The sequence below is a fragment of the Mytilus trossulus genome, chromosome 4 (assembly GCF_036588685.1).
Source record: "Mytilus trossulus isolate FHL-02 chromosome 4, PNRI_Mtr1.1.1.hap1, whole genome shotgun sequence".
NCBI classification, from domain to species: Eukaryota; Metazoa; Mollusca; class Bivalvia; order Mytilida; family Mytilidae; genus Mytilus; species Mytilus trossulus.
Window position 1 is genome coordinate 73,928,132 of NC_086376.1, and position 21,991 is coordinate 73,950,122.

At 32.1% G+C, this 21,991-nt stretch overlaps 1 protein-coding gene across 3 annotated transcripts in view; it reads right to left on the reverse strand.

The window, feature by feature from the left end:
* The window catches only part of LOC134715946 (von Willebrand factor A domain-containing protein 5A-like), a 33,357-nt gene extending 11,912 nt beyond the window's left edge, over positions 1-21,445 (reverse strand). The window contains exons 1-14 of one of the 3 annotated variants that reach the window (XM_063578517.1): positions 15,620-15,706; positions 14,927-14,978; positions 13,975-14,177; positions 13,373-13,592; positions 12,017-12,192; positions 11,579-11,687; positions 10,843-10,953; positions 9,193-9,319; positions 8,278-8,419; positions 7,724-7,803; positions 7,152-7,266; positions 6,593-6,764; positions 4,325-4,477; positions 278-465 (exon numbers count right to left, since the gene is read on the reverse strand). In XM_063578517.1, the coding sequence (XP_063434587.1) occupies positions 278-465; positions 4,325-4,477; positions 6,593-6,764; positions 7,152-7,266; positions 7,724-7,803; positions 8,278-8,419; positions 9,193-9,319; positions 10,843-10,953; positions 11,579-11,687; positions 12,017-12,192; positions 13,373-13,592; positions 13,975-14,049 (1,668 nt within the window). In that variant the 5' untranslated portion in view covers positions 14,050-14,177; positions 14,927-14,978; positions 15,620-15,706. Of the gene's footprint in view, positions 1-277; positions 466-4,324; positions 4,478-6,592; positions 6,765-7,151; positions 7,267-7,723; positions 7,804-8,277; positions 8,420-9,192; positions 9,320-10,842; positions 10,954-11,578; positions 11,688-12,016; positions 12,193-13,372; positions 13,593-13,974; positions 14,178-14,926; positions 14,979-15,619; positions 15,734-21,257 lie in introns of those variants that run through there. The other 2 variants (XM_063578516.1, XM_063578515.1) reach the window with 2 other exon arrangements.
* Positions 21,446-21,991: the final 546 nt, after the last annotated feature.

Consider the following 21,991-nt stretch of genomic DNA (forward strand, 5'->3'; position numbering starts at 1 on the left):
AATTCATTTTTTGTTAAAATCAACTAAGTTTAATTTTGAACCCTTTGGACTTTAAATTAAGAATCTAAACACACGGTTAGATTCAGTATTTCAAAGAACCCCAATAATTCAATTTTTGATGAAATCAAACAAAGTTGGGACCAATACTACCACAATCAAACCCAACCTTCGCAATAAAAAAAAATTGCGGTCGTATAAAAAGTCCCCCCCCCCCAAAGTATTCACCATATTTTGTTCCTTAAATCATACAAATTAATTGGCTTGACACAAAACTCACCATTGGAGGCCCCATATCCATATATGCACTCTGATAGTTAACTTCCTTAATCAATGTTACAGGTACTTTAGTATCTTGATCCACACCAACAAATGCTGTGTATTTGGAAATAATGTTTGCTGCTTGACTGAATAAAATAATCTTTTCTTTTTCTTTTCCAGATTGCCCATCATCAAAATCAGAGTTACCTAAAGTGCATAATTAGTAATAAATATTACTTACATAAATTCAGTCAATATATTCAAATACATAAATAAGATTTTCAAACTTAGTTAAATATTTAGTGTTTGGAGTCCGTATAAGATAAAGGATATTGACTCATTTGAAAACGTGCTACAAAAATGCTTCCAAACTTGAAAAAGCTATCATACAAAGACAGATTAAAACTCCTGAAATTACCAACACTTAGATATCGTAGACTACAAGGCAACATGATTGACATACAAGATACTCAATAACATCTATGATGAAAGCGCATCAAGTGATATTTTTACATTAAGTAGTGGTTCAACAACAAGAGGGCATTCTTTGAAGTTAGTCAAGAACAGGAGTAGGCTGGATGTTTGAAAGTATTATTTTACCAACAGAGTAGAGGAAGTCTGGAACAGTTTTCCTGAGACAATTGTAACTGCCAAAATACATTCAAACATTCAAGCGAAGACTAGATAAATATTGGAAAGAACATCTTAGATTTATGACTACATAGTAGTTTATAACTTCACGTTCAGAGGTAGCACAGTAATCAACAGTGATAGTGACAGTGAAATAGAGCCAAATATAGGGGAGCAAGCTGATCTCCTGCGTTTGAATACACTTAGGTAGACTTATGTAGGTAGGTAAATAAGGTCTTACAATATAGTTTCAAATGGTTATGACATAATGTACACAAAATATATAGAAACATAATAATTTTTAATATATAAGTATCTTACTGAATATTAATTTGAAAACAATGAAAAATTTGTTATAATTGATAACTTTTTTACTCTGATCTCCACAACAAGAAAAATATGTAGTTGGGTATGAAAAAAAAACAACTTTACATTGGAAAATGTAGTAGGGCATATACTATTTACTCATAGATCAAATTTATTCTTAAGGTGTATGTTCACTTGTATAAATATGTCTTTTTATGGAGTTAGACCATTTCAATTGATATTTTATAGTGTGTCTTGCTTTGTTGTGATGTTACACTTTTGTTTCAGATAAGGGTGAAGGTTGGTACTTATTCAAACATTTAAACCTGCTGCATTAGTTTGCACCTGTCCTAAGTCAAGAATCTGATGATCCGTAGTTGTCGTTTGTTGATGTGGTTCATAAATGTTTCTCATTTTCTATATAGATTAGACTGTTGGTTTTTCCTTTTGAACGATTTTAAAATAGTCATTTTTGGGGCCTTTATAGCTTGCTGTTCAGTGTGATCCAAGGTGCTGTGTTGAGGACGGTACTTAGACCTATAATTAGATTCTTTTACAAATTGTTACTTGGATGGAGAGTTGTCTCATTGACACTCAGACCACATCTTCTTATATCTATATATTATGTATCAGATATCAGAGTGTGAGTTTTTTTATTGGGAGATAAGATTAAGACCTTGCAATAATTTCTGTATATACAGTTCACTTTTGTGTTTTTAAGATTAAGAGATTTAAGACTATGTACACATTGTGATGTACTAGATGATGAGTTTCATTTCTTTTTATACGACCGCAAATTTTGAAAAAATTTTCGTCGTATATTGCTATCACGTTGGCGTCGTCGTCGTCGTCGTCGTCCGAATACTTTTAGTTTTCGCGCTCTAACTTAAGTAAAAGTGAATAAAAATCTATGAAATTTTAACACAAGGTTTATGACCACAAAAGGAAGGTTGGTATTGATTTTGGGAGTTTTGGTCCCAACATTTTAGGAATAAGGGGCCAAAAAGGGCCCAAATAAGCATTTTCTTGGTTTTCGTTCTATAACTTTAGTTTAAGGTAATAGAAATCTATGAAATTTTGACACAAGGTTTATGACCACAAAAGAAAGGTTGGGATTGATTTTGGGAGTTTTGGTTTCAACAGTTTAGGAATTAGGGGCCAAAAAAGGGCCCAAATAAGCATTATTCTTGGTTTTTTCGCACATTAACTTTAGTTTAAGTTAATAGAAATCAATGAAATTTAAACACAATGTTTATGACCACAAAAGGAAGGTTGGTATTGATTTTGGGAGTTTAGGTCCCAACAGTTTAGGAATTAGGGGCCAAAAAGGGACCCAAATAAGCATTTTTCTTGGTTTTTCGCACCATAACTTTAGTATAAGTAAATAGAAATCTATGAAATTTAAACACAAGGTTTATGACCATAAAAGGAAGGTTGGTATTGATTTTGAGAGTTTTGGTCCTAACAGTTTAGGAAAAAGAGGCCTAAAGGGTCCAAAATTAAACATTGTTTGATTTCATCAAGAATTGAATAATTGTGGTTCTTTGATATGCGGAATCTAACTGTGTATGTAGATTCTTAATTTTTGGTCCCATTTTCAAATTGGTCTACATTAAGGTCCAAAGGGTCCAAAATTAAACTTAGTCTGATTTTGTTAAAAAATTAATCGGTTGGGTTCTTTGATATGCTGAATCTAAAAATGTATTTAGATTCTTGATTATTGGCCCAGTTTTCAAGTTGGTCCAAATCGGGGTCCAAAATTAAACTTTGTTTGATTTCATTAAAAATTGAATAAATGGGGTTCTTTGATATGCCAAATCTAGCTGTGTATGTAGATTCTTCATTTTTGGTCCTGTTTTCAAATTGGTCTACATTAAAGTCCAAAGGGTCCAAAATTAAACTTAGTTTGATTTTAACAAAAATTGAAATCTTGGGGTTCTTTGATATGCTGAATCCAAACATGTACTTAGATTTTTGATTATGGGCCCAGTTTTCAAGTTGGTCCAAATCAGGATCTAAAATATTATATTAAGTATTGTGCAATAGCAAGTCTTTTCAATTGCACAGTATTGCACAATGGCAAGAAATATCTAATTGCACAATATTGTGAAATAGCAATATTTTTTTTTAATTAGAGTTATCTTTCTTTGTCCAGAATAGTAAGCAAGAAATATCTAATTGCACAATATTGTGAAATAGCAATATTTTTTTTTAATTGGAGTTATCTTTCTTTGTTCAGAATCAACTCAAATCTTTGTTATATACAATGTATATTCACTTTTTACTACCAACTGATAAATTAAAATATTCTTTACCATTCAGTGATAACAAGCAGTTTTTTTACATCTTAATATCTTATGATGTATTTAAATGAGTAGTTATTGTTGCAAACTCCATTAGAAATTTAATTGAGATTAATTTGGAATAAGGGAAAGGGGGATGTGATTAAAAAAATTGGGTTCAATTTTTCTCATTTGAAATGAAATTTCATAAATAAAATGAAAGTTTCTTCAAACATTTTTTTGAGAGGATTAATATTCAACAGCATAGTGAATTGCTCTAAGAGAAAACAAAAATTTTAAGTTCATTAGAACACATTCATTCTGTGTCAGAAACCTATGCTGTGTCAACTATTTAATCACAATCCAAATTTAGAGCTGAATCCAGCTTGAATGTTGTGTCCATACTTGCCCCAACCTTTCAGGGTTCAACCTCTGCGGTCGTATAAAGCTACGCCCTGCGGAGCATCTGGTTTAAATGTAAAATAAATGAACAATTAAGAAAAGAATTTTTAAATGAAAATAAATATAATAACTTAAATGATATAGATAAATTAAAACATATTCTCAATCCTGAAACAAAACAGGACACTTGCAAATTAGGCTCCTTTTTAAAAAAGTCACTAAGACTGAGGGCAGGGAGTCCTTGATATAATTTGAATCTCTTATATATATATATATATATATATTGATTTAAAAAAAAAAGACAAATTATAGTTCAAAGTGTGTCCATTGTTTATTTTCATTGTTTTATGTAAACTGTATATTATGTATAATGTTTTAAGCCATTGGTCCATATGGGCGTAAAGTGCTTTTCAAATAAAGTTTAATTTATTATTGTGTTTACATACTTTCCTCAATTTCTAGTTCTTTAATCTGGTATTTTGCAGCCACACGATGTAATGGTAGATCTACGTGTGGAGATCTTGCACTTTCAATCTTCATCTGATAAGATACACTGTTTCCTCCTAGTGTTCCTGTCAAGTTCAAAGAGCCGGAAACATCTACCTGAAATCAAAAAAAAAATCGCTGAAAGCAGCCATTGTGAATTTTGGATTTACATAAAACCAATCGATATGTATTCCATTGAGGTAATCTAAACCACTCTACTTAACTGATTGTTACAGTTTAAAATAAATGGAGTATGTATACCCGGGACACAGATGATACCTCCACTTTAATATAACGTTATAAAGGGATGAAGCTTAAGTAGCAATTTTACCTGACCATATCGGGAAATAGGTATTTAGTCGGATCTTAACACGTACTTGTGATTTGGTTTAAACCGGTTTTCCTATAAATATACGGAGAAATGTCGAAATGTTCAGGACTTAATTAAATCTGTATTTCGGTAGGATGGTGCAAGCATACGATTTTTATTGCGTCTTACACTTTGAGAAGCGAATAATCTTTAACTACTTTATTCAAATATTGTTTTAAAAACATTAATTTTGAGCTTTAAAAGTAAAGTGACTCGATCAAATTCCTGAGGAAGTTTTAAAAAATTGCAAAGAAATATTTTTACAGTGGGTTAGCTTTCATTAGTCTTCACTATCTATAGATTAACAACTTTTGGTTATATTTATAATTTAGAATCATCATTGAAGGTGGAGCACGATTGCGCAGTTAATTAATTCTATTGATGTGCCATTTGTAAGCAAGAGTGACATTCCGTTGTATTATGTGCCAATTCGAAAAAAGTTATGCAAGTATTCTCTCCCCTTAACAGGTTCATTATTTTATAATTAAGTTTCTGATATAATTTTGAATAATTACAAAATGTATACATTCAATATATTTCAGTTTTTGTAATTGGTGTATCAAAAACATTGATGTATGAATATAATTTCATAAATTTGAAACGTTTCAAATGATTACATACCAATATAAAGAACCGTTCATCATTTTTGAAAAAGACTATGAACGAAATTTGAATAAAATATCTTCTCTTGATGATAGATTGATTGGCAAATGAACCAGCGTTATCTAATGGTAATCACAGAAAGGGACCAGCGAGCAATTTTTAATTGTACCTAATTCAACCTTAAAATAATTATCCACTATAAACGAATATTACTTTATACAAATATAAGGACTTAAATAGCTAAGTCTACTAATTTTATTAGATATTATGATTTTTTATTGCAATAGATTAATATGCTAGCTTAAGAATGGTAAATTAAAATATTATAAACACCCTACCCAAAATTGTACCAGATAATAAGCATTGTGAATAAGTTTCATAATATCTGGTTATGACAAACTGAATCTTAAAGAGAACAGTTACAAAAAATCAGCAATCTTTCCATTTGTAAAAGGGGCATAACTCTAGACAAGAATAAGTGATGCTACCCAAATTCAAACTTGATTTGTGTTTTGTTGTAGTAAGCCTTGTGTAAAATTTCCATAAAATTTGATTGAGGCAAACTAACTTTCACAAGGACATACCAACATACAGACAAGGGTATTTGATGCCCCCTCAGCTAAAACATAAGAAGCTGTACAAGCAAAGACTATTCATTGTTTTAACTAAATGTTGACTACTGGATTTAAGCTCTGAACAAATATTTCACCTAAACCAACTTATTCAATCATTCATGAAAAAAACCAAATAAGATTCACAAAATAAGTTTGTAGAAACAATGAATGGTAGTCAAATGATTTTTTAAATCTACAGAATGCTTACAAACAAAATGGATGTTGAACAAATATACTGTGGATTCATTTTTATTATTGGAAACCATTTTTCATGGATTTCGTGGGAATAGGTGACCACAAAATTAAATGTTCAATGAATTACAAATTTCCTATAGACTTGCATATAAACTGCGAAGAGACCATGAAATTAAATATCCACCAACATGTAAGTTTTCCTTGATCCACGAAAATTGGTACTCACGAAAAATAAGTGAATCCACAGTATGCAACCTTGAAGGATATCTCCACTCATTATAAATAAAATTGAGAATGGAAATGGGGAATGTGTCAAAGCCACAACAACCCGACCATAGAGCAGACAACAGCTGAAGGCCACCAATGAGTCTTCAATGTAGCAAGAACTCCTGCACTACATCTGCTTAGTTAAGTAGAAAAATGTCAAATCTTAAATACTTGTTAACCTACTTTACTATCTGATGATTTCAACACTGCAAACAATACAACATTGTCTCCACTGAATATAACAGGTGGTTCCACTGGAATGGTAGTAGCTGTAAAGCATTCAGGCAGTTCCCAATTCAGGTTTACATCATGTAAACAGTCAGTTAGGGATGACTTCATTGCAGATATAACCTGAAACAAATCCAAAAATTAATACACTTAGAATTGTTTTATATTAAATCTTATCTATTAAAAGAGGAAAGTGTATAAAAGAAACTTACAATGATCAATGGTTAATCAATAGACCACTTGGGGAAATTATATCTTTCACTTGTTACAGGCACATATATACAGAATGTGGTGGGGTTACAAAATTAATTACCCCCCACCCCCAACCTTCCTTTTGTGGTATTGAATCTGCCAGTAAATTTCATAGAGATCCATTCACTTAACTTAAGTTATTGTCCTGAAACCAAATGTGTCATTGGACGACAACTATGATGACGATCATCATACCAATATTTGCCAAAAACAAATTGTGATACACTGTAAAGCTAATAACTAGCTAGGCAAGGTTACCTTTGCTTTCATGTTATCATTATCTTTGATAAAAACTGCTTTTCCTCTGCTAGCTTTGGCTACATTCTTTATCAAACTAGTGGAAACTCCATCTCCAATGCCAAATGTAAAAACTCTGTACAAAATAAATATCTTTTATATATCTCATTAAATATAATGATAAGCTCACTCTAGTATATTATCTATAAACATAACTATTGCAATAAAATATCATTTTGGTATCCAATATCATGTACACTCTTTCTCAATGCTTCTAATGCAAAATTCGATAATTCTTTAGTTTATTTTGAGCTTATTGTTTAAGAAAGCATTTTTCTACCAGAGGCTATTTCCAATATTCATTGAATAATGTTTCAAATAATTCGTTTAATACAAGGCCAGATATGTCTTTATAGAAATTCAATATGTTGTATAATTATTGGTTTTGTCAAAGTGATAATTTTCACCTAATTGGTTACTAAGATAATCTTTTGACCATATAACCAGTTAACCAGAATCAAAGGAAATTATGTATATCAGAGCTTAATTCTAAGAATGGACAATTCTATCATATTTTTTTTAATTAAATGTACCTTGTATTTTTCTTATGACTGCTGACTAGTGAAATTACTTCAGATGTGTTACCCACTTCACCGTCTGTCAACAAAAATATCTGAAAATACGAACATGCATGTGCTGCAGTTGTCTCTGAGATATTGATGAATGCAATATTTACATAAATAAACTTTTGCTTGGATTTAGATATGTTCAAATGTATACTAAAAAGTTTGAATTATGGATTGCTTGTAATTGCATTATGATGAGGCTTGCAGAATTGAATAAAGAAAAAAAGATTCATAATTCAAAGACATTCAATTTTGGGTCCCATAATAACACATATCTCAATTATTAATCATTAAATAGAGAACCACCAATATTTCCAAAGCATCTCTATCATAAGCAATGAGTAAAGCAAAAAAAGCAAGGTAACTATTTCCCAAAATATATAAAGAATGTGTCCATGGGACACTGCTGATACTGGCTTATAAATATACAGCAATTTTCATTTTTTTTATCTAACAAAAGGAAATAAAAACTCACTTTACCATTATTTGGCAGACCCTACATTACTATATGTTTCAATTACCTGACGTGGGTATCCATGCTTACAGGTTTCACTATAAATCTTTTTAAGAGGCTTTAATATTTCTGTTCCTCCCATATCAGCATCCATTTTTGACTGAACACCAAGAGCTTTCTGTAATGTTTTTTCACTGTATATCTCACTTCTACAAAAGAAGAAAATATTAGACACTTAAGATTAATGGTTAAACATCATCAGACCATGACTGAGGAGGTTGGGAAATTATTGCCTTGAAAATGAGATGTTCTGATATGACAGCATACATGATAACCTTACCATTACTGATACCCTGAAACTGCTCAACTTTTCTTAATTTATCAATTTTCTTGCAAACACATGGTCTATTCCATGAGCATCAAAGGTGTTTAATATGCAAAAAGAAAGGTTTTTGCAAAAAGTAATGTGGTATTTTTGAGAAGCCTAAGGTCTTTAAAATTTACAACAAAATCTTTTCCAACAACTTGTTTATTGAAGAAAATAATATTGGTACATTGGGATAGGATTGAAAACATACAGCTATTTTGAAAACAGAATAAAGATAGTGTCAGTTTGCACCTTAAGCCACTAGGTCCAATGCCACAGACTAGAAAAATTTATTTGAACTAGTCAGGATATATATGCAAAACTTTGTTCAGACACAAAGGAAAAAAGGTAGAATATAAGGCAGGTTTTATAAACTTTAAAAAGAAGTACATGTCTTGTGAGTTCTCCTATTATTTCTATATTGGGCTATCACAAAAAAATAATCAACTGTGAAAAAAGGTATGCAACTGTAAACGTGAGACTTGCATTCTTAATCATTGAATACCTAAGACTTGTTTATATGATTATATTTATTCTGCAAATTACAGAGGTTTGAATAAGGTTCCCTATAAAATTTAATATTTCTATATACAAATAAATGTTATCCTAACTCACTTTTTGAACAAAAAGCTGTGATCACTACCAAACGAAACCACATTAAACATACAACCCACAGGTAAACTCTTCAACAACAATAACAAAGTCTCTTTGGCCTTTTCTATTCTATTTCCATGCATACTGCCTGAAAAAATCAATAAAACCTGTGTTGTGAATTTTTATTGAATCCAGTTACACTGTTGTTTGTTTGTGTATGATGCAATCTTGGCTATATCACGACATATCAGGACTGTTAATCTTATTTTCAGGTTTTTTTAACCCTTTCCTCCATTGACACATTTTTTGGCATACTTGATTCGCATAGGATTTTTCAATAAAAGGCTAAAAATATGCTTTAAAGAATAAACAAATTGTGAAAAACAACTAATTCATCAAATAAATTAAAGTCAGATACATTTGTATCCATATGAATATCATATTGGATACAAATTTTATTACGCTTGAATCAGACACTTTGTAGTCAAAGTCTCCCAACTGAGGTGCTACACAGGCATCAAAAGGCATAATTTTTTAGTAAAGGGGGTGGCGTCAAAAGGCGTCACTTTGGAGGAAAGGGTTAATCCCTATTCTAATTAGACAATAAGTTTAAAGCTGCTTTGTTTTAGTTGAATAAGTAAACATATATTTCAAGTATATTTCTTGTCAGGAAAAAAATAAGTCACCAGTAACTTAAAAATAGAAATCATATAGTTTCAAATCAAATTCTTAAAAATACACAATATAAAAAGATGTGTATGTTTTTTTTTTAAAATAAGTCAGAAACGCAGCAACAACATGATTAATGAAAAAAAAAGGTAAACTTTTTTTTAAAACCTAAGTGTAATATTTGACTTTTTCTGTACTTGCCCCAATAGATAAAATCATGCATACTGTCAAATCTCAACTTGGACAGGGCTTCTACCAAACTAAAAATTATTCACATATCATCATCAGAAAGCTTTTGTGGTGTAGATTTCCATGTCTTAAATACATTTCTCTAATTCTATGGAAATTTATCGCTTTCCTAACCCATTGTATAAAAAAATTTAATCAACGTGTGGTTGCCGGTGATCTCAGATCATCATTGGATGATTTTAAGGGTCATGACCTTTTTAGCTAACTGGATGAATCAAAATATGCTAACAGGTGTTAATGAAATTGACAACTTCGTGCAATGTGAAAGGCACTCCAAGGGGATTTTCGGTTAACAAAAAAAGAAAATGTATTGTTTAATCATTGGAGAAACAGATTCTTACATAGTTACTCGTGAATTATCGGATTTATCCAATCTCGATAGTTAAATTATAAATTTTAAAGTCCTCGCCGAAGCGGCTCGGGCTTTAAAATTGATAATTGAACTATCTCGATTGGATAAATCCGATAATCCACTGGTACCAATGTAAGAATCTATATATATACAACCATATAGTATTTATCACTGAATTTACTTTAAATTCAGAAATTATTGGGATCATTTTATAATTTGTAAATTGAGGAAGGGTTATAATCGCAATAATTTAAACTCGCGTCTTGAAATTTATGATATGAAATTCACTAGATTTTTCTCAATACCACAAAAATTAAAATCACATTTTAGTCTAAAATGACAAAAAAGCAATAATAAATGCACGCAATAATTTCTGAATTTACAGTAACAAATAAACCCACCAGATCTGTCAATGACAAATATGAACTCTCTCTGGCTATTTTCTGTATGTGTTCCTTGCTTAATATCAGGACAGAAGTTGACCATTAAAATATCTTCTTTCAGGAAACCATCTACAAGCAGGAAAACAAATTTGAATTTTCAATAATAATGTTTTGACTTTGTGTATTCTGGTATTGAGCCTACACCAGTGTTAAGGCATAATAACATATGAGTCAGGTGCTTCCTCAACATGTAAGGGAAGGACTTTAATCAAATAAAATTTGTCTTTTGAAGATTTTCACATTGCTGTTTATTGTCAGCATTTCAAATGGATTTTTAACAAACCTAAAATCAAAGATTTTTTTTTTAATAATAAAACTGTCACAGTATGTGGTATCATTCTGATTGTGCTTTGTTGTGAATAAGAAATTGTCTCATCTTATAAACATGTTTAACCTCGCCGCATTTTTGCGCCTGTCCAAAGTCAGGAGCCACTGGCCTTTGTTAGTCTTGTTTTATTTTTAAATGCCTCCGGGTGCCGGAATTTCTCTCTGCATTGAAGACCTATTGGTGATTCTGCTGTTGTCTGTTATATGGTCGGGTTGATGTCTCTTTGACACATTCCCCATTTCCATTCTCAATTTCATATTAAGTAGACTCTTGTGCAAAAATAACTTGCAACAAAAATTGTAATTAGTTAAACATTTTTTGACTGTTTGCGCAATCAGTCTGCTCAGTATCACTCTTTATCTATACCTTTTTCTATATTTCCTGGCTCTAAAATGACTTGTGGTTTGTTGATGTTTTCATACTTAATATCCATTGTTAAATCATGGTCAAACCGGAACAATTCTGCCAGATCCACCTATGAATAAATAAGTACAATATAAGTCTTACCTGGGAACAATATATATGTTCTTGGTCTAAGATGAGAAAGGTTATTATTTCTCATGCTGAATTTTATCACAGAAACTTTAATTATATGTATTTTAGAATGTATTAAATAGTATTTAGATCAAGAGCCTGTATGTACATGTATGTACATGTTTTATCCCTCTTTTACCAAAAAAAATTTAAATGGTCTGCTATAGTAATCATAAAATTTTGGACCCCACAGCTTTCTACTGAAACTTTAGGAATATACGATTTTATTGTTTTATTGTTACTTCATATAACACTTAGTTATGAACTCACAGAAGCTGATAATTTATCATCACTGATTTTGACATTTAGTTTGTCTATAGGACTGGTAATGGATTCCACATTGTAGCAACCAGAGATTGAAGCACTAAAAGTCAGTTTACAAGGAGTTCCTATGTCCACCTGGTTAGGAGTAGATTCACTGCCTGCTTCAATAACATTTCCAACTTCTGAAATGACAGAGAATGTTAACATTTATATCACAAATATTGTCTTGCATATAAAGGAAAGTGTAAATAAAATCTTTAAAATTTTCTTTTATTTGTTTCAAATATTAGTGAGAATGAGAAAAAGAAACCATCAAGTACAAAACATAGTGATTAATTAAAACAAAGATAAGGGCCAATAAGAAAAAGTAATCTTTATGTTGAATATGTACTGCTATAAGAGTCAATTATATACCTGGTGAATACATTGGATAAGGGTCAGTTACCTACCTGGTGAATACCTTGAATAAGAGTCAATTACCTGCCTCTACCTGGTGAATACATTGGATAAGAGTCAATTACCTGCCTCTACCTGGTGAATACCTTGGATAAGAGTCAATTATATACCTGGTGAATACCTTGGATAAGAGTCAATTATATACCTGGTAATTACATTGGATAAGAGTCAATTACCTGCCTCTACCTGGTGAATACCTTGGATAAGAGTCAATTATATTTCTGGTGAATACATTGGATAAGAGTCAATTACCTACCTGGTGAATACCTTGGATAAGAGTCAATTACCTGCCTCTACCGGGTGAATACCTTGGATAAGAGTCAATTATATATCTGGTGAATACATTGGATGAGAGTCAATTACCTACCTGGTGAATACCTTGGATATGCGTCAATTACCTACCTGGTGAATACCTTGGATAAGAGTCAATAACCTGCCTCTACCTGGTGAATACCTTGGATAAGAGTCAATTACCTGCCTCTACCTGGTGAATACCTTGGATAAGAGTCAATTACCTGCCTCTACCTGGTGAATACCTTGAATAAGAGTCAATTACCTACCTGGTGAATACCTTGGATAAGAGTCAATTACCTGCCTCTACCTGGTGAATACCTTGGATAAGGGTCAATTACCCACCTGGTGAATACCTTGGATAAGATTCAATTACCTGCCTCTACCTGGTGAATACCTTGGATAAGAGTCAATTACATACCTGGTGAATACCATGGATAAGAGTCAATTACATACCTGGTGAATACCTTGGATAAGAGTCAATTACCTACCTGGTGAATACCTTAGATAAGAGTCAATTACATACCTGGTGAATACCTCTGATAAGAGTGAATTACCTACCTGGTGAATACCTTGGATTTAGCACTGTTGGTAAAATAAATCTCAATTACCTACCTGGTGAATATCTTGGATTCAGCACTGTTGGTAAAATAAATCTCAACTTCCCATCTGGTTCTACAGACAGTTCTACAACATAGGACAATGTTAAGACTGCACTCTCCCCAGCTGGCAAGTTGCCAAGTTTACATTCAAATGTATCACCAGCAGTATCTGCCTCAGACATAAACAAGGCAGTGTGGCCACTTGATATTGCCTCTTTATATGTTTTTTTAGCCTAAAAAATAGGGATAAATCCTAATAACAATATGGTTTCAATAAAAAGTATCTGACACAGTGGGCAAAAGACATTATTTTGACATCATCAAATTAAAGACGTTATCAGTTATAACACAACAGTAGATTACCCATGTTCGATCAAATTACAAGGTTCAGCATTTTGGTGATGATTTCATTCTCTCTGAATTTGTTATTAAAGTTTTTTTTGTTTTTGCTATCAGTTGTTTAAAAAAAATCAACTTTCTATTTGCATTCAGTGATTCTGCTCTATATCAACAATTGTTTAACACCATTTTCATTCTGTTAATAGTGTTAATAACATTTTCTTTTCTGTTAACATATATTTATTAGCATTCAGTCTTCAATCTTTAAAGTGTTACCTCTTCTTTATCTTTACATTCTGCTATAATGTGCTTTTTGTTGACATATGCCTCAAACTTGTAAACAGCTGACATGTCATCCAAAGGAAAGATAAACCTTGTCTGTAACGCTTCGGTGGTCTCATTGATGTAGGTCAGCTGACTCTCTACATTGGCTATAAATCCCTGGACTGTGGCATTGATTTTTGACTCCTTCAAAGGTACTGTAAATTTAAAAAAGAAAAGTTGCCTCATTAAAATTGTAATTGATACTTTAATATACTGTAAATTTAGAAATTATTGCGATGTTTTTATTAAGAAGAAAAATGGCAGGGTTATAATCGCATATTTTAACTTGCATTTTTAAATTTTTTGTATGAATTAAAACAGGATTTTCTCAATGTATCCCAAAAATTAAAATTGCATTCAGTCTTAAATGACAAAATCTCAATAATTTCTGAATTTACAGTATTTCTCAAACTGATTGTCAGTTGAGTTATTCATCATATATACAGAACTACTAAGAGGGTTATAATTCAGTAAACACATGTATGTCATTAAGGACAACTCATTTGAGAGAGAGCTGTAGATTATCTGCTCTACTGATAAGTATATGCTTGCAATGAATTTATTTGATATACAGATAGACCAACAAGAATGTGTCTATAATACACTAGCACTATCAATTTATATGTTCAGTGTATTGTATCGTGAAATAAGGGTAAAAACTCTCATTTGACTTTAAAATTAGAAAGATGATATCATAGGAAACATGTGTACTAAGTTTCAAGTTGATTGGACTTAAACATCATCAAAAACTACCTCGACCAAAAACTTTAACCTGAAGCGGGACAGACAGACGAACAAACAGATAGACGAACAAACAGACAGACGGAGGCACAGACCAGAAAACATAAAGCCCATAAATAGGGCATAAAAATAGGGTTAACAAGAATATGTGTTCATTAGAGACCTTGACTTCCTGGCTTGCACTGGTATATGTCGGGAATGCTCGTTGACTGAACCTGAAATCAGGAACATTAGCAGCTGCTAGAAACATGATAAATCTTTATTTCAATTTGTCATATAATTTAACTATTTATGCTAACAACGAACATGTGAACTAACAATTAAGTTGCTGTGACAAAAAATTCATTATAAACCTCAAGAAGCAAAACAACAAAAACCTGATATAAATAAAACCAAATACCTTCAGAAAAATATCAGTCAACTGAAATGTATATAGTATTCATCTAAAATAGTATAAACATGGAAGACATTCAAGTAGTAAATAATATACGTTTCTGGAGAGTTGTGTCAATGTGGAGATTAAAAAAGTCTGTGACATTTTTAAATGTACATGCCGTAAGTGTTCTAGTAACTGTAATGTTAACTAAGATTTCAACTTTAAAAAGTTGTCAATATTTTCTAGTTTGACCCTCACTTTGGCCTATTAATTAGGCAGCAACCATTTGATTTTCGGGGGGTTTGTTTCACCCTCAGCTGCCACTTTATGTAATGCTAAAATTGAAAAGAAAAAAATTGTTTTCGACTTGTAGCGAAAAAAATATATTGTTTTGTCCAGAAAAAAAAACCATAGCCCCCTCAGACTAATAAAAGGGACTATGTTGTAACAAAAGTATATGTCTTTATTAATTGTAACTACCTGTTAAATCTTTGCCTTCTATAACGAGTCCACACAAACATTGTATATTAGACATGTTGATGACTGTTATCTGACTGTGAAAATGTTATTATAATTTAGACACTCTCATTTAATCTGCAATAGAAATATATATGAATGAAACCATAGAATTCCTACATTGTAAGTGTCACAGGTTTAAGACAATGATAGATATTAGCTAGACTATTACAAATATATATGGTGATATATAGATGAATGACAGAATATTACATGTACATGTATAAACATATTTATCACATGTTTAGTAGTAAATACAGTAGTTTTGCATATGTGATAATAGCCTGCCGCCTGCTGTTTAATCCATATTGGGCAACTTTGATGCGCACCCTTTATCGCATACCCTTTATCACACCCGTACCCTTTAGCACATACCCTTTATCGCACCCCTACCCTTTATCACACCCCTACTTTTTTTTTTTTTTTTTTTTTTATAAATATAAAAGTCAGGTTTATTTTTTTTGGCTCAAGAAAAATTTTCCTCAAAATAGGTCATTTTTTTGAATGACGTCATTGTTTGGTATGTGACGTCACATACGTCAAGTTTTTTATATTGTATGTGACGTCACGAATGTCAAGTTTCCATATTTTTGGCACACTAAATGCAACTATAAAAGTACAAAACACACAAATAAATACAATAATAAACAAAATATTTTTTTTAAAACAACAGCACGCCAATTGTAAGGTGCTTCGGATAAGTAATTGAGCAGTTCTTTTAAGGCCTTTGAAACAAGACAAAAGTGGAACTGAAGGTAACCCAGTGCTATGGATCAGAAAACAGTTCATATAATATAATACTCTTCTGTTGAAATATATGATAAAGTGTATAGTACATGGCAAAATCCGTATCACCCTCGACCAATATCATCCCTCAGGCCTAAAGGCCCTTGGGCTGATATTGATGTCTCAGGATGATACGACATATGATACCGATTCTGCCATGTATTATTCTCTATATATATTTAATAAAAAAATATAAAAAACATCTATTATTTCTATAATGTATACATGTATATATATCCGTAAATCACTGTATTTGTGCAAATCAACCAACAGTTCACAGCAAAAATGGTCAATTCCTTGTCAATTTTTCATGTATAATTCATATAATAGATCGTTTTTCAATCAGACTTATTTGTGTAAATCAGCCGGGAATACCAAACTAGAGGCTCTAAAGAGCCTGTGTCGCTCACCTTGGTTTATGTGAATATTAAACAAAGGAAGCAGATGGATTCATGACAAAATTGTGTTTAGGTGATGGTGATGTGTTTGTAAATCTTACTGTAATAAACAGTCTTGCTGCTTACAATTATCTCTATCTATAAAAGTATAATGAACTTTGCCCAGAAGTTTCAGTGGAAAATGTTAATAAAAATTTACAAATTTTATGAAAAGTGTTAAAAATTGAATATAAAGGACAATAACTCCTAAAGGGGTCAATTGACCATTTTGGTCATGTTGACTTATTTGTCAATCCTACTTTGCTGAACATTATTGCTGTTTACAGTTTATCTCTATCTATAATAATATTCAAGATAATAACCAAAAACAGCAAAATTTCCTTAAAATTACCAATTCAGGGGCAGCAACCCAACAAAGGGTTGTCCAATTCATCTGAAAATTTCAATGCAGATAGATCTTCGACCTGATAAACAATTATACCCCATGTCAGATTTGCTCTAAATGCTTTGGTTTTTTAGTTATAAGCCAAAAACTGTATTTTACCCCTATGTTCTATTTTTGCTGTGGCGGCCATCTTGGTTGGTTGACTGGGTCACGCCACACATTTTTAAACTAGATACCCCAAAAATGATTGTTGCCAAGTTTGGATTAATTTGGCCCGAAATTTTCAGAGAAGAAGATTTTTGTAAAAGATAACTAAGATTTACGAAAAATGGTAAAAAATTTACTATAAAGGGCAATAACTCCTAAAAGGGTCAACTGACCATTCCGGTCATGTTGACTTATTTGTTAATCTTACTTTGCTGAACATAATTGCTGTTTACAGTTTATCTCTATCTATAATAATATTCAAGATAATAACAAAAAACAGCAAAATTTCCTTAAAATTACCAATTCAGGGGCAGCAACCCAACAAAGGGTTGTCCGATTCGTCTGAAAATTTCAGGGCAGATAAATCTTGACTTGATTAACAATTATACCCCGTGTCAGATTTGCTCTAAATGCTTTGGTTTTTGAGTTATAAGCCAAAAACGGCATTTTACCCCTATGGTCTATTTTTAGCCATGGCGGCCATCTTGATTGGTTGACCGGGTCACGCCACACATTTTTTAAACTAGATACCCCAATAATGATTGTGGCCAAGTTTGGTTAAATTTGGCCCAGTAGTTTCAGAGGAGAAGATTTTTGAAAAAGCTAACGACAACGGACGACGACGACGCCAGACGCCAAGTGATGGGAAAAGCTTACTTGGCCCTTTGGGCCAGGTGAGCTAAAAAGAGATGACAAACGAAGAAGCATGGAATACATCATTAAACATAATGTTTGTTCCATGCATGATGGAATGTAAGACTTATATATGGAATTAGCTTATTAGGCATCTTTTATAACATCAATGTTTCATATTTTTTTCATTGGTTTGAAAGAAGTTGATCTATCAAAAATATGTATTATATTTTTCACACCTCCAAGTCCACACAAGTGTTTCTAGTTTTGTTTTTTATCTTTCTCTGAAGTTACTTTTTTTTACGGTTCGGTACAGGAAACTGAGTAAAATTCTATATTGTAAAACATACACAACTGCACAACCAGTGCTAATGTAGTAAGTAGTAAATGAGTAGTAATGATGCACATAAGAAAAACATAGTGAATGTGGTATGGCTTCAATTATTATCAACAAGCATTTAGGACCCAGGCAAGTTGGTGTCTTCCCGATTGTCCCACTTTTTGAAATTACAGGTAAAAAGGTAGTGAATTTTTGTGGGACAATTGGGAAGATGTTTGTGGGACAATTGGGAAGTTTAATTGTGGGACAATCGGGAATTGTTTTGATTGTGATTAATCTGTTTTATAGTGTGAAATAGGTAATTACAGGTAACTAATATTTTTTCGGTAATTTAACTTGTAAAATGTGAAAAAAAGAAGATAAAATGATTATTAAATATTTTATTTTGCATGAATTATTAATATGATAGCAGTTAACATAGTATATAATGTAAAGTAATAAAATATAATACATCAAGCACTACTCGTTTCTTCAGTAATGTATGATAATGGGTTTCAATCAAGCATTTTAGAACACAATTGATAGTATAAAGCACACATAATGTAAAAGGTTCGGCAATAAAGCATACACAATACATAAGTATACCATTAAAGCTTAATCATACATAGCACTAAATATCATAAAACAAATCTAGTCCAAATGTAACAAATAGGAGGCAGTGTCTGCAAACTGAAATACAGTAATATCACCAATTTGTAATTGATCTTTTAGTTGTTGAAGGCGCTTGTTTAGTTGGGTATATTTTTTTTCTTTTTGTAGGTCTTACTCCCCCGGCATGGTACTGCATGGATAAGAGTTATCTCGTTAAATGCCTGTTCTTCTTTGAGGTAGTTTAGTAGTGTATATATGTTTGGATGTGGCACTTAGGTCATTTTCTTCAAGCCGCTGTGCCATCGGCTTCTAAGTGGTTTGTTGTTCTTGGTCCTTCTGTTTTGTAGTGATTCCACAGCTGTCTGTTTGCTTCAACCCAGTAAGTAGTGACATAATCTGTAAAAGGGGTAGTATTTGCAGTTGAGTCTGAGTTTTCCAACTCTTCCAGTGCATGGAACCAGATGTCTACTAGTTGAGCTGTTGGTATGAGTTGGAGAACTGCTGCCCTGCTGCGTATCAGTTGGTGGATGTCTGGTTCCCCTTTGTAGTTTGTGACGAGCCCTGTTGATTGAACTTTACGCCAAATACATTGTGTAAAGTGGAAAAAAACAGTCTTTGATAGTAATTCCCGGAAAAGATGATCTGGCAGGATTCTGTACAACGTATTCGTAATTTATGAAGAAAGTAGTTGGGTTCAGTTGAATCTGGCGTTGGGTGCAATCATTCTTCAGTAGTGAGAAGAATCTGGTAAAGATGTCTTCTGACTTTCCAGGTAAAAGTGCAAAAACCAGTGGGAACATCTCTCCATCAATCAGTGCATGTAGAGTATACAGCTGTTCAAAGATTGATGGACATGTGTAGAAGGTACCATCAGAGTAAATTGTATTGTTGTCGTTGTTTGCCAGGTGTTGTAGGTGACTGTCAGTGGCGAATACAAGAATCTTATCGAAGGTATCATCGTTGATAAGCAAGAATCTTTCAGCAGCTATAGTTTGGGTCCACTCATCCTGGAGGTCAATGTTCAGAAGAGATGTTGGTAGATGTGGTACAAGGTCCTCTCGCTGACGATAAAGACTGGACTTCAGAGAAGGGAAAGTTGGTAGCTGTTCAACCATCCTTTAAGTATCATCATTCCATTCTGGTGTACGAAGCTTGGTTATTTCCTGTTTAAAGATTGCTGGTTCGGGATTAGTCTCTGCTCTCATCTTTTCTTTATGTGTTGTGATACTTTTTTTTTAAATGTATGCATTATATTGATATTTATTCAGAATCTTAAAAAAATATAAATTATATAAATGTTGTTATTTGTATATGTTTTATAATTAAAAGTATCATTTTAGATATGTTTTTAGATACAACATGTTATATTATTTAATGAAAAGTGCATTAATTTCATAATTTAAAAAAAAATCATATCTTATACTTAATAAAATGGTTATAATCCAAAAATATTACTATATAAAAGTTCACAATTAATTCTTGTTATTTTAACAAAATAAACACAAAGCCATCTGTTTATTTAAGAACATTTCACATAAAAAAAATCATGTGGGACAATCAGAACTTTTCATGTGGGACAATCAGAACTCTAAAATTTTAAAAAGTGGGACAATCGGGAATAAACCGGCAAGTTAAGTACAATATTATTTTCTGATGAATGAATAAACATGATTGAAATACATTAATATGGTGACGAAGTCCCCTATTACAGTAGAAAATTCAATAAAAAAAAAAAAAAAAAAAAAAAAAGGGAAAATTTCCCTTATTTTTCATTGTACTAATGAACTCAAAATCGTTCTATTTTTTTTGTCGTGTTTTTTAATATCCAGATCGTCGCAGAAAATTCCTAACAACAGAACCAAAATCGGAAACGTTACGGTATTTCCATTTCTCTTTTTAACATTGTTGATTAAAAAAAAAATCATAGACTTCATCCCCATTCACAGGAAATTCCTGCCTCATATTAAAGGAACTATGTCAAAAGGAAAACTCGTATCCGCAGTGAAAAAGATATAACAGTGTTATTCATTCATTCGTGTTACCCTTCTCCAACATCATGAACATTTAAAAATTATAATTCATGACTAACATATCTTTTTTGTTAATCTGAGTTGCCAGTTTGGCTCATCATTAATTCTGTTTATAGTTGTTCTCTACATTTTACAATGATATAGTTTTAACCCAAAAACACAACAATCAGTGACGGATTTACCTGGGGATTTACCCCCACCTCCCCCCATATATAATTTTTCGGCGGCGTACCTGTTTAACATCCAATTACCTACGAATAGTGTACCCCTTTCAGCGCCGGCATACCACATTCATTCAGATAAAAGTTATTCATGTGTGCGCATATTTGTAAGTTGAAATATATTTTGTGTTGTAGTCTTCATAACAAAAATAAATTACGCCGAACAAAAACAAGTTGTTTTCAATTTTCGGCTGGAGTAATAGAGGAGTCAATAACCGAAAAGATTTTCTCCGGATTTGTATCAGAAATTTTTTAGCACGTTACGAATCAAATATAGAAATTTTAAACGTCACCCTCGAGTTTCGTATTTTAGGTGTCAGACCACTAATTACTCCCTCCATTTTAGAACATAGTAAAAGTCCATGACACAAAATAGTGCTTTTGATGTCCTTGTTTACTTAAAAGAGGGACGAAAGATACCAAAGGGACAGTCAATCTCATAAATCTAAAACAAACTGACAACGCCATGGCTAAAAATGAAAAAGACAAACAGAAAAACAATAGTACATATGACAAACATAGAAAACTATAGAACAAAGAACACGAACCCCACCAAAAACTAGGGGTGATCTCAGCTAGGTGCTCCGGAACTAACCAAATAATTTGCAGAAATGAAACTTTTGGTGAAACTGAGAGAAATATATCTATGAGAGGGGGACAAGGAGTTTAACTGGTATGCTGTTATGGGGCAATTTAATTCTTTGTTATCTGTTATTTTGAAAATATATTTGCTGTTAGCTGTTAT